Here is a 13,538-nt window from a genome sequence, read left to right on the forward strand (position 1 = left end):
AGGGCGGGCACAAACCGGCGTGAGTAGGTTAAACGTTGAGTTTTATAAGGGCACCACGGGGTGAACAGCCCCTCCCCACCCAGCCCCACTCCCCACCCAGCCCCACCCCCCACCCAGCCCCACCCTCCCCACCCAGCCCCTCCCCACCCAGCCCCTCCCCACCCTCCCCACCCTCCCCACCCAGCCCCACCCTCCCCACCCAGCCCCTCCCCACCCAGCCCCTCCCCACCCAACCCCTCCCTCCCCACCCAGCCCATCCCTGCACGACAGACGGACACAATAATCCCCTGTGGGCTGGTGGAACCAGTAGGTTCCTACCAGTATAATTATGCTTGCTGGGTAGGAGGAAAGGTTATTTTTTACTTTGGCAAAAATCTATGTATTTTTGCAAATGTTTCAGGACACTGGGACACTATCTAAAATGGCAAGTGTCCTGGCCAAACGTTGGATATCCATTAGTCATTAGTCTCAATGTTCTTGTGTTCAGGTGGTCTGACATTCCCTGTTTTTTCCCAACAGTGAGCTGCAGGAATCAATGTCCTACATTAACATCAAGGTAAGCAACGGTTATGTTGATGATGCTGCGACTGCCAAAGCCATGGGTTATTTTAAGCATGATGATGATCATCATCATAGTTTATAGTACATACCACACACCTCATGTACTATATCTTGATGCTAACCTACCAGGCACTCGATGGTTTTGCCCCGCGATGTATACAGGAACGGATCCATTTTAATACTCGAACAATGTCCCTAAGATCTTTGGATCTCGTTCACATACCCGTCTCTCCACAGGTCCAAATAAAATAATTTCTCTCACAACCCATCGGCCATAGAGCCTTTTGAGAGTACATTATTTCAGCATCCTTGGTTCAAGACAAGCAACCTCTGGACCGGCTTTGACACTCATGCACTTACAGAAGGCCGTGTGAAGGAGGCTATTTGCTTAGTTATCTTAATGTTGAATGTCGTTGATTTAAAATCACTGCACTTTGGTATCAGGCCAAATAAAGCCCTGATCACCCTTCTGGGATCACTGTCACCTTCCTAGAATCTCACCCAGATGCAGAATATTGTATGTATGTTGAATTATTTCGCATCGTACGTAGCTAACCGTGCTAAATGGAGAATGCTGGTGAGCAGTGTGGAACAAAGCAGCCACCAGAATAAACACCTAATTACATACCCAAATATTGCACCGCCTGGCTTTGATATTCCTTCTCGAAGACACTGATGGATTCATTAACTGAATCAGAAAATTAGCAGGCTGGTGTGCACAACTTAATGAATGGAAAATTACCTTTCAAAAACAATGCAAATGATTATATTGGCATTCTAAAATGTCTTCATCATCACCATCACTTCTGATTAATACCACGCCTCTCATGCAGGAAGACTGGGCGACAGAACAAAGGGATGTTAGAGATCATTGCTCAGGAAGCAAGTTGGTACAGAAAACATACAAATGTTAAACGCAGTACATTATGGACAAATATACAAAACAAACAGGAATAATAAATGTAAAAAATACAAATAGGCTTAACACTACCCCCATGTTTGTCCATTTTATTTGAGTCTTCTTTATGCGATCTAAACATAGTTTAGTTCTAAATTAATGCATAGATGGGGTGCATTAAGCATATTTTTGGCTATGCTCTTCCACAACTTCCGTGCCAAATAATAAAATACGCCTTCGCTAATTCCTAATTCCGTCCGTAGTTATTGTAATAAAAATCTCTACCAATAAAGTGTACGTTATCATATAGAATATATAATTATGCTAAATATAGCAGGTCTGAGTTATGTAACAAGATAAACCTATCACCAGTATTCCCCATAACTGAAAGACTGCATTTTCAAGCTGAAGTTGCGTACACTTAATACCACACACGTAGAGCTGCCACTGGGACGCTCCCTAATTCCCTTGGCAAGATGACATCAGGACGATGGCATAGCAGAGATGAGATTAGGGCGCTGGGAGTTGCTCTGAGAGCCTTGTGAGCAAGTTCCCTGTTACATGCGTAGAGGACACTCTCCTCTCCACAAACACACAGAGACAGGTCAGGGTTCCAGTCCGTTTATTCCACATCCATAACACACATCTCCCTCCTTCATCCATAGCTCCCTCCTTCATCCACAGCTCTTTCCTTCATCTATAGCTCTCTCCCCATCTCATCCCTTCTCTGACATCCCCTCTCATCCCCACGGTCCCCTCTCCTATTTCCTGCCCATCCCCTCATCCCTGTCACCTCATTCCCAGCTACCAATCACATATAATCACATCTTGGAGTTTCCTCATCTCCCACCACCAAGCACAGATGGTCACATCTCGGGCCGTGTCTCCTCATCTCCCGCCACCAATCACATCATCACACCTCAGGTTACTTCTATCAACTGGTGATGTCAGTGTGTAGGGAATGGACATGATGAGGAGAACGCTATGGAGGAGTGTTACACTGCATAACCCGTGTCCCTGTGAACTTAACTCTTGCGTTCTAGGACGTTCCTGAAGAATTTCTTTACGAAAACTAAAGATGTTCCATGCGGTGACAATGCAGGCATCAGTGTGTTCCTGCATTGTCCATTCTCTATCTACTGCTGGGTGAAGGAACAACAACAACAATGGATTTGACACGTGAGGCACGATATGGCGATACGACTGCGGTACAGCGTGCGATGTAAGACGGTCGATAACGGTCGTACCATCAGCTTTGCGCAAGATCGTCGTATAGCGATAATTGTTGCTAATTTCATTAGTAAAACAGATGAGATTTTACTTCCTAACAATACATTTCTGAAATAACAATGATTAATGCGTCACATTTATAATTAAACATGCTTAAAAAGTAAATGGGCTTTTCTGTTTCTGGCAAGAATACAAGAGGTGTTAAGATGTTTAAACACCAAAGAGATACATATTGCAAGGCATCAAGTCTGCATTAACCGCACATACTTGCGATAAAACATGCAAACAAACATGCTTTAATAATAATGTATGCATTGTCGTTGAAACGGATTGGCTTGCTCCAGAGACAGCCACCTTCACAGCTTTGTCTGACCAGTGTTAGACTCGAGAACGTCAAAAGGTGAATAGCACACAGGAAATGTAAATATCAAAGCATTAATAGCTCTAGTTGAGCAGTTAAATCTACGGGGCCCTTTTTGCTGGCATCAAAATTATATAATTAATAACTTTTGTTGGTCATACTGAAATGCAGTCATGCACAGGCACAATGAACAAAAACAACAATGGTGTGCTATTATGAGAAAGCACCATTGTTCGAAACGTGTCCCATTCTATTGATTTTTATTTTACAGCAGTGTTGTTGATGAGTGTTTCTTGTGCGCGTTAATTATAATTAAAGTTGGTCGTAAAAAAATATTCTCGATACAGTTTTCTTTGTTGGGTTAGATCACGTAAATGTGTTGTAAATTCACCTCCACCCGACACAGCCAGTTAGTAAGGTCTGTCACACGTCAACAGACTATGACCATGTTTAACAATTTTAAATTGTGGTTTTACTCTCTAACAAATCCATTATTACTTTCTGAATGTTCACGTGACAAACCTTACTGATTGGCTGTGTCGAGTGGAGGTAGCTTTGCAACATATTTACATTTACGTGATCTAACCCACGACAAAAACACTTTATCGTGAATAATATTTGTCACGAAAGCCTACTTGTTAGATTTTTATACACCTTAAATTAGGGCTTTTGGTAAAACGTCATGTTTCTTCTGAGGGCCAGTGGTGGCAATTATGACGTCATCGTTTAACCGTGTGCGAGGTCTGTGAGTAGCGGTGCGGATTGTGAACAAGTTACGGTGAGGGAGAATCATGGCTGGCAAAAATGTCGAGAAATATACGGTCAAAGGCTTAGACTCTAAGCGATCTTCATTCATACCGGAAGCACGGACAATCTCAGCAACAATACGATAACTTTCCAAACTCCCCTGATATAAAACAATCAAGCGTCAAAGCTGCTGAATGGTGCCGATGAGGAATTATTCCCAGTGAGGAGCTCGCATCTGGCTCCAATTCCAAATGGCTCACATGGCGGAGCCTAAACAGACTGAGAGTGGGTTTTGACAGATGCAACTCTCTCATTAAATCATGGCGGGGTATTCTGCACAACTGAAAAATTTGCTTGTCAGAAGAAACAAACCACATATCATCTCCTGCGATGCCCTGCAACAGCCCAATGTACTCCTGAAGATTTGGCAATGCCACACCAGAAGCGGTGGCCTGTGCAGAACATTGGGGAAAAACAATATAGGTTGGACGGAAGACACAATGAAGAACACTTGACAAACGCAAGGGGTGCCACAATGGCTTGGACATGTTAAATCCCTCGCCTGATGTGCAGAAGGTCGTGGGTTCGATCCTAACCCTGACGATGCCTATTGTATATTTGGAGGCTGTGTGTGTCTCTCTCTCCCCGTGGTGGTCGCGTGCATTTTTCTCCACATTTAGGAACATTTGTGTTTAGAGTATTTGCCTGCTATATCGTTGAGCTATCATTTGTGGCCAGGTCGCTTCTGAATAGGAGTGATATAACTCAATGGGCTTTACCTGGTGAAATAAAAAATAGTTTCCTTCATTTGAATCACATAGTTAATGGAAAACTGATATCGCGTGAATTGCCACACGGTGACATGTATTAACATATCGTATCGTATCATGAACAATGGCATCATTGCAACCATTGTTTATTAGCAGTTCCACGTAATTAAGAACAAAACACGTGTATCTGATTATCCTCGTATTTAATAATTCACTGTGTAACAAAAAAAATGTGTTCCTGGGTAGTGTTGTTTTCTTATTGCTTATGCCTCAAAAGTACAGAAAATGGCAATTATCTATTATTCCCCAAAAACTTTGCTTTTGTGACCAGGACAGTGATCTTTTGAATGTACCTATTTTCAATGAGAAAACGTGTGCATTTGTGTCATTTTTTCACATAAAGTCCTGGAAAGTGTGGAGTTGTGAAGGCGGAGGGAGCATAGGAGTACGATGCAACAATGAAGTGCTGGTGCTGCGCGATAATTTTGTTCCGTGCGTGGTGGTCGCGCATCCAAGCACGATCCGGGCTCTGGCTTGCTTAGCTTCCGTCTGTGGAGATCGGGCGCATTTTATGCACATGTCTGGAGGTTTTAGGCACATGTTGACGATTTCTGGCGACTTCGCCCTTTTCTGGTGTTTTTGGGTGATTGTGCAATTTTGGCGATTTCAGGCAATTTCGGGCGAATTTGTTGATTTCATTATAGGCTTTGTAGACGTCTATCTCTCTATCTTTCTGTACATATGTGCAGATGTGTCCATGTTCAATTTGCTGGTCCATATTCAATGTCCGGGTCCGTGTGTCCGAGGAAAGTTCACACACTGCGCTACACAATTAGCGACCCTCAAGTGGTGGCGGGGGAGATGTTGTATCTCCCTCGCCTGCTACGCAGGAGGACATCATGGGACTCCACGAGGGGGTCATGTGGATCGTTCTCCAGATTCCTCCGGCTTTGCTCCCCTCCTCCACGTTTAAAATCAACACGCACTTAGATTATTTAGTGAGTGCGTGGGTGAGCGGATGAGTGATTGAGTGGGTGAGTGAGCGGATGGGTGAGTGGGTGGGTGAGTGGGCGGATGGGTGAGTGGGTGGCCGAATGGGTGGCCGAGCGGGTGGGCGAGCAGGTGTGTGAGTGGGTGAGTAAGTGGATGGGTGAGTGGATGGGTGAGCGAGTGTCTTGTTGTGACCCGCAGTGTGGATGAGACGATAATCAGTATGGTGGAGGAATCAATGATTGAAGTTGGCAGGTACAGGGAGCACGTTGTGTAAGATGTTTTGTAAAGCCTGATGGACGTGAATGAACATTTGCATCACGTTATCATTGTACACACAGAGGTTTACGCAATAACTTATTGAATGTTCAAGTTATAAATTAGCATTGAATTCCAAGATATCATCGAGTAGCTCAGAGACCAGAGCATTAATCCAGGCTCCCATGAGTGAACAAAAACAGAGACAAAGATCCCTCCTATAGCCTTGACAGAATGTTTGGACACCTATGAAGGCCTACATGGCGGCGCACGGTTGGGTGGGTGGCACCATGTATGGCCGCCTTTGTCTCTCTAGAGGCGATGTTTACACACCGCACCAGGTACTAATGTGAGGCTAAGTCGACCCAGGGGAGGGCCAGGACCGGTTCAAATAATCATAATTGGTATTGGCATTGAGTAGGTATCGAAACCGTGTCGCCGGGTTCATAGCGCAGTGTCCTAACCATTATGTAATAAAAGACTCGGACGCTTCTCTCTGTCCTGTGTCCTTTATTTGGGTTCAATCTCTTTTCCCTCACGGCACTCCCCCTTACTCTTCGCTCTGCAGCCCCAGGCTGCTATCGCTCACGTAGCCCACTTCACAGCACTCCCCTATATACTCTTCGCTCTGCAGCCCCCAGGATGCTGTTGCTCACGTAGCCCACTTCCCTCCTTACAGACCCGCTGCTGTCTCGTCGTACAGACCCCCGCTGCCCAACTCCACCCTTGCAGACCCGCTGCTCTCTTTGCAGCCTCCTCGCTGCTCCTCTAGCCCCGGGGTCGGTCACCGTTGGCCGACGGTGCCGATCCTCGGGGTCTGTGTGTGTGGCGATCTTGCCACTCTCTCTCTTCCCCACTCCGCCCTGCGTGGCCTTACACTTTCCCAGTCTCCTATCACTCCCCTACTGCTTCCGGTTTCCCCCCTTATAGACCTGAACCCTCTCCCCCACGTGACGTAACTCCTCCCCCCATGACGTCACCTCCGGAAGGTCGTCCACGCCCGCATTACACCACCCTCCCCCGTAGAGAAAATCCAGCCGACCTCGGCTGAACACAACTCCGACAACAATGCGAGCGAACACGACCGAATACAAAAAAGGACACAGAACACACAATATTATATCGAAGAACAAGAACACAACACAATAATTAACGAAATGTGAGGGATTTTGAGCGGGTGCGGGTCGCCGGACCGTCCCGGACGGTCGGCGGCCCTCCCGCCGAACGAGAACGTGGCAGGGTTTTAAGAGTGACAGGTTGAAGTTCGTCTGTCATTATTGGAAGCCTGGCAACGTCCCGGTCCCCCAATCTTGCCGGCGCAGCATCAGGGGCGTCCTGCAATCGCGTCCCCGGCGGGGTTGGAAGGGCTACGGGTCTCAAAGGTTCCGCAGCCGTGTTAGGCGCACCCCGAGCTGAGTCGTCTTTCCCCTGCCACGTTACGGCCGGCTCGTCTGTAAAAGGCACAACAGGCGCTCTTGCAAGGTCAGCAGGCACAGGCAAAGGCGTGTCGGCAGCAACAGACTCCAGCAAGGCAATCTCAGGAGATGACGCATCAGGTCGAGGGGCCACGTATGGTTTCAACCGAGATGTGTGGACGAACCAACGCCGAGATCCAAACCGAACACGCGCCGACTGTGGGTTGGGAACCTCAATGAGGCAAACCGGCCCTTGCCATGGTTTGTGTAACTTAGGAGAGGTACCTGGCCGCACCTGTGGACAATGAAGCCAGGCCAGGTCCCCCGGTTTCCAGGGGCATTCCCCTTTTGAACGTCGTGCACACCTCTCATTCCGAGCCTGGGCTTTGGCCGTAGCCATGCGGGCCCCTTCCCGCGCCACAGTGACTCGGCGAACGGTGTCCTGAATATAGTCAGGAAGAGGCTTGGCAGGTCCCCTCGCTCCGGTTCCCAACTGTTCATTAATCAGCGGTACGTTTTCACGACCGTACATAAGAAAAAACGGCGAATATCCTGTAGCCGCGTGCGGCGTCATTCGGTACGCAGAAAGCACCCCAGGGATATGCAAATCCCAATCCGATTGTTTTTCACTAACCGTATGGCACAACATGGCGGACAGAGTCCGATTTAGCCGTTCCACCATACCATCCGTTTGCGGGTGGTAGGGAGATGTCCGAATTTTCTTTGTTCCAAGAGCCGCACACACCTCCCCCAACAATTTAGACGAAAAATTCCGGCCTTGGTCCGTAAGGAGCCTCTCCGGCGCCCCCTTGTCCATAACATACCCAAAAAGAAAGGCATCTGTGATAGACGCCGCTGACTGGTCAGGCAAGGGCCAGGCCATCGGCCAGCGGGAGAGGTACTCCACCCCTACCAGCAAATATTTATTTCCCCTAGCGGATGGCGGAAAGGGTCCCAAAATATCTAACGCCACCAACTCATTAACTCGAGACACTTGAATAGATTGTATAGGCGGCACATATGGATGTCTAGGTGGCTTACGGCGGGCACAATCGGGACATGCACGAACGTGTCCGACGACATCCGTCGTCATGCCGTGCCAATAGTAATCTCGCTGCAGCGTCAATAGGGTCTTCTGCACCCCCAGATGTAAAAGCGTGTCACAATGCAGAGTTCTAATCAATTCGTACCGCAATGATGCCGGTACAACAAGACGCCAGCGTTCCTGTATCCCTTCCCTCCACATCAGCAAGCCATCACGGAGAGCAGTTTCCGGCACACCCCCCTCTCCCTTCACTGACCGCTTACGTAATGTCACCAAAGAATCATCCAACATTTGTTCGCGGATCCACACGGACCTCGGAAGATGTAAAATGCCATCAGCCGGACCCCCATCAGCCGGCCCCGGCTCAAGCGGAGCTTCAGGCACCTCGACTGCCAACGCGACAGGCTGAGGGGGGTGCTGAATCGGCCCACACCTATGCGTCCCCGACGCACACGCGCAAGGGGATCGCTGCGGCAGCCTGGAAAGTGCGTCCGCATTAGCGTGACGCACTCCCTTCCGATGGTGAATTTGGAAGGAAAATTCCTGCAGCGTGTCCAACCACCGCGCCAGCTGGCCGGATGGTTGGTCCATTTTAAGCGAATACTGCAAGGCCGCATGATCCGTGCGAACAATAAACGAACGACCGTACAAGTACGGTCGAAATTGGCGGAGAAAAAAAACAATAGCCAAAAGTTCCCTGCGTGTGACGCAATAGCGGGTCTCAGCGGGAGACAAAACCCGGCTACCATACGCCACCACGCGTTCCACACCACCCTTGGACTGAGACAACACCGCCCCAATACCCGTGTCACTCGCGTCCGTATCCAGAATAAAGGGATGTTCAAAATCCGGATAATCCAACGTCGGCGCCGTAGCCAATAGATCGCGTAGGCTTCGAAACGCCGCCTCCTCTGGCGGTCCCCAAGCAAATTTATGTCCTTTTCCCGTAAGGAGATGCAAAGGCCTCGCGATCGTAGCAAAGTTTGGAACAAACCTCCGATAGTATGAGGCGAACCCCAAAAACCGACGCACATCCCCCACCGTGGCAGGGGTTGGCCAGTCACGGACGCACGCAGTCTTGTCCGGATCCGTGGCCATCCCATCCGCACTGACGATGTGCCCCAGGTAACGCACGGAGTGTTGCAGTAGGTGACATTTCTTAGGCTTAAATTTCAAATTAGCAGAACGCATCCTGGTGAACACAGCCTCCAACCGCGATAAATGCTCGTCAAATGTGCGGCTGAAGACGATAACATCGTCTAGATATATAAGACACGTCTCCCACTGCAACCCCGTTAATACCAACTCCATTAACCTCTGAAAAGTGGCAGGGGCCGCATTCAGCCCCATCGGAAGGCAGTTAAATTGGAATAACCCCTGCGGCGTACGGAAAGCTGTTTTTTCTCGCGAGGACTCATCAAGGGGAAGCTGCCAGAAGCCCGAAGAGAGATCTAGCATCGAGAAAAACTTCGCCCCCGACAAGGCATCGAGAGAGTCGTCCATACGCGGCAGGGGATACGCATCTGCTACCGACACTTTATTTAATTTACGAAAATCTACACAAAATCGCAATTTGCCATCTTTATTTTTGACCAAAACAACAGGCGCGCCCCATGGGCTGTTAGACGGAGATATTATGTCCGCAGCCAACATGTCATCCACTGACCCTCGAACATGCTCGCGTTCCGCCGGACTCATCCGGTGCGAGTTTAACCGAATAGGGGCAGCGTCCCCTGTGTCAATATGATGGTAAAGCAACGAGGTGCGTCCCAAGTCCAAATCGTCAGAGCTAAACACATCAGAATAGCTGAATAATAATTTACGAATCGCACAACGTTGTTCCCCGGAAAGAGCCGAATTTTCCGCACACAATTCAGCGATCCAGCGGTCATCTGCAGCTCCGGCCCCCGAAACACCTCCAACAACTCCCCGGCTGGACAGATTATCATGAGCTGTAAACGCAGTAGTGGCATGTGCCACAACAGTACCCGCCAGCACACACACACTTTCGGTACTCGCGTTAAGCACTTGCAAAAACGGCTGTTGGTCTGGCCGGACAATAGTTTGTGCCCCAACCAGCGCCGATCCACCCGTAATAGCGGCGGACGGCGACAACAAAACACCAATCGCTCCTTGACGACCAGGTACAGGCTTCCGATAACGCAAGGGAATGAGTATCTGTGAGCCAGGTGGAATATCGACAGACACCTCGGACAACGCCTGCACCTGGGCGACAGGATCAGGTCGCCCCCAGGCCGACGGCAAAAATGCAATTTTTCGGCCTTCCGGTAGTTCAATGCAGTTCTCATTAATTCGAATCAGAATGGGCATTCTGGCCAGAAAATCGGTCCCTAACAAACAAGGAACCGTAAGAGACCTCGAAATTAACACAATTCCCGAGGCAGACACTCCCCCGATAGCGATGTTAGCGTTCACCTGGCCCACAATGCCCATGCTACCCCCGTTCGCGGCGACGCAGGAAGCGTAAGCTGGACTCACGGCCTCTGGTGGGATGTTCAAGAGATGAAATATTACATCAGAAATAATGGTCGCGGACGCTCCAGAATCTACCAAAATCCGCACGTCCACCCCTTGTATCGACCCAGGTACGGTGGACGAACCGGTAGCGGCCGCGACAACCCGCCGAGCCAGCTTACGCCACTGCGTTACCGAGCGACAAGGCGCAGTCGATGGCCTCCCGTTATTAACAACACCCGGATCGCATGACAACGGTGATGAATGAGGTGTCAAGCCTTGCCGGGTGTCTGGTGCGCACCGACTTGCCTGTGCTGGCGAATCCTTTCCTGGAGCGGCCGCAGTCGAGGCCTCCTGCTGGGGCGGACCCGGAACGCGGGCCCAGCAGTCCCGAGCGTAATGGCCTTTACGCCCGCAGCGGAAACAGTCGATGACGTTACGGCGCGCTGCAGACGCCCCGTCCCGACGCGGCCGTGTCGGCGGCGCAACCCGTGGCCCCGGCCCCCCTCGGGCCGTCCACGGAGTCGCGGCAGCCGACAGCTCCTGCGGGCCCCTGTCGTCTGGCACATAAACTGCCTTTTTGGGGTCCCAACCCAAGGCTCCCCCTTCGACGATAGGCCCCCCCGTCCACACCGTAACCTGCTTCCACCGGCGCAGGTTGAACTGGGCATCTAGACATCTGGCCGCAGCCCGGGAGGTGAGCTTCTCATGCCCACACACCGGCATAGGAATGCCGAGATCCCGGGACAGCTCCAGCATCTTTCCCAGGATGAGAGGTTCCAGCAGGTCAGGCTCCGTCTCCGGGTACGCAGCCATAGCCAGTTCCAGCACCGCGCCCCTATATGCCACCAGAGACTCCTCGGGTGCGCGCTGTCGTTGCACAAACCGGCGATGAGCATCGTCCGGTGGCTCGTAAGCGTCAGCCATTTCGTTGAATACACCTCGCAACGTTTTCTTCTTTGCGGCTTTTATCGAGCGAAAGAATCTAACAGACTCATTATCGAGAAGAGTCGGAAGAACTTCTAATGCCTCGGCGTCAGTCCACCTCGCCGTGCGTACCGCTGCCAAAAATCTGCAGGCGAACGCACTCCAATCGCCCCCGATGGAGAATTCTTTTCCAGTCGGTAAGTGACGACTGCGACCTCTTGGCGCGCTCCCTCCTGCCGCTGACTCATCAGGTGGCAGATTCAACATGGCGTCGCAACGTGGTGTCGACAAGATGGCGGCCTTACGCCGCGAAGGGCCCAAAATGGCGGCTTCCCGCCTTTCCTCGTGCGCCACGCCCAAGATGGCGTCCTCACGCCGCATGGCTGATGGCGGCGACAGCGAAGACAACCCGGGCTCCTGCGGACCACCAACATCTCCTCCAGACGCCGTTCTCGGCGTGACGAGCTCACACAACTGTGCAAGTACGTTCTTGAGAGTTTCAAGTTGCTCCGCCATCTGACTCCATCTTAAATCCACGTCCTTTGGTGCAGACGGGTCCGCCGACGCGACGACCTCTTGGACCCCCGTACCAGCACTCGTCCCAGCACGGATCTCCTCGTCTGTCGGAGTCAGGTCCACCGTAGGAGGAAGGTCTTCGTCGTCGGAAGAAGAAGCCGATGCCGGAGACGGAATATTCTTTTTTCTCAGTTGTTTTGCCATGCCGTTACACTTCCAACACCAGTGTAATAAAAGACTCGGACGCTTCTCTTTGTCCTGTGTCCTTTATTTGGGTTCGATCTCTTTTCCCTCACGGCACACCCCCTTACTCTTCGCTCTGCAGCCCCAGGCTGCTATCGCTCACGTAGCCCACTTCACAGCACTCCCCTATATACTCTTCGCTCTGCAGCCCCCAGGCTGCTGTCGCTCACGTAGCCCAACTCCACCCTTGCAGACCCACTGCTCTCTTTGCAGCCTCCTCACTGCTCCTCCAGCCCCGGGGTCGGTCACCGTTGGCCGACGGTGCCGATCCTCGGGGTCTGTGTGTGTGGCGATCTCGCCACTCTCTCTCTTCCCCACTTCGCCCTGCGTGGCCTTACACTTTCCCAGTCTCCTATCACTCCCCTACTGCTTCCGGTTTCCCCCCTTATAGACCTGAACCCTCTCCCCCACGTGACGTAACTCCTCCCCCCATGACGTCACCTCCGGAAGGTCGTCCACACCCGCATTACAATTACACTAGCGCTTACCAACCTACTCAACAACAACAACCGACATTCGCCACTAAGGTGGCGTGGGTTCTGCTGCCCGCAGCGGTCGAGGTTGCCATTGTCCAGGTGGAGGACGTCGACGTTGGAGAAGACGAAGCAGTCGAAGGGCGCCTCCCGGAGCGCCTCTACGTAACCCACGTTTATCAGCTTGGGTGATTGAACGTCCCGCTACCAGCCTGGGAGGTGGCCACGGTTTGAGCACGGTGGGGGGGGGGTTATGGTGGGGGCACGATACGGTGCACAGTGAGGTTGGCAAGTGGGCTGCAAGGGGTGGGTAGCAAGGGCAGCATCATCAGTAGCAGTGTCAGTAGGACGATAGGGATGTGGAGTGGACCCATTATCACCTCAACTTGGCGCGGTTGAACAGCCCGCTCCCTGCCTGGCACGGTGGGTGCACGAGTGGGATTGGGGGGCACGGGGTGGGGTGGGGTGGGCGGGCACGGGGTGGGAGTATCGGCAGTAGCAGCAGTGTAATCATCAACACTATCACTAGCATGATCATCATCAACAGCACTTTAATAATGATCATCATCACTCTCATAATTGGATACCACAACCATGACCACCTTAATCACCACCACAATTGCCACGAG

The 13,538-nt window shown here is 51.1% G+C and overlaps 1 protein-coding gene across 1 annotated transcript in view; it reads left to right on the top strand.

Moving 5' to 3' along the window:
• LOC133348235 (uncharacterized) overlaps positions 1-4,668 on the top strand; it is a 29,241-nt gene extending 24,573 nt beyond the window's left edge. Inside the window, exons 6-7 of the mRNA XM_061560953.1 lie at positions 520-556; positions 2,503-4,668. Of these exons, the coding sequence (XP_061416937.1) occupies positions 520-556; positions 2,503-2,535 (70 nt within the window). The 3' untranslated portion in view covers positions 2,536-4,668. The remainder of the gene's footprint in view (positions 1-519; positions 557-2,502) is intronic.
• The last annotated feature ends 8,870 nt before the right edge of the window (positions 4,669-13,538 follow it).

Source organism: Lethenteron reissneri, chromosome 27 (genome assembly GCF_015708825.2).
Source record: "Lethenteron reissneri isolate LAM-NWPU_2019-01 chromosome 27, ASM1570882v1, whole genome shotgun sequence".
NCBI lineage: Eukaryota > Metazoa > Chordata > Hyperoartia > Petromyzontiformes > Petromyzontidae > Lethenteron > Lethenteron reissneri.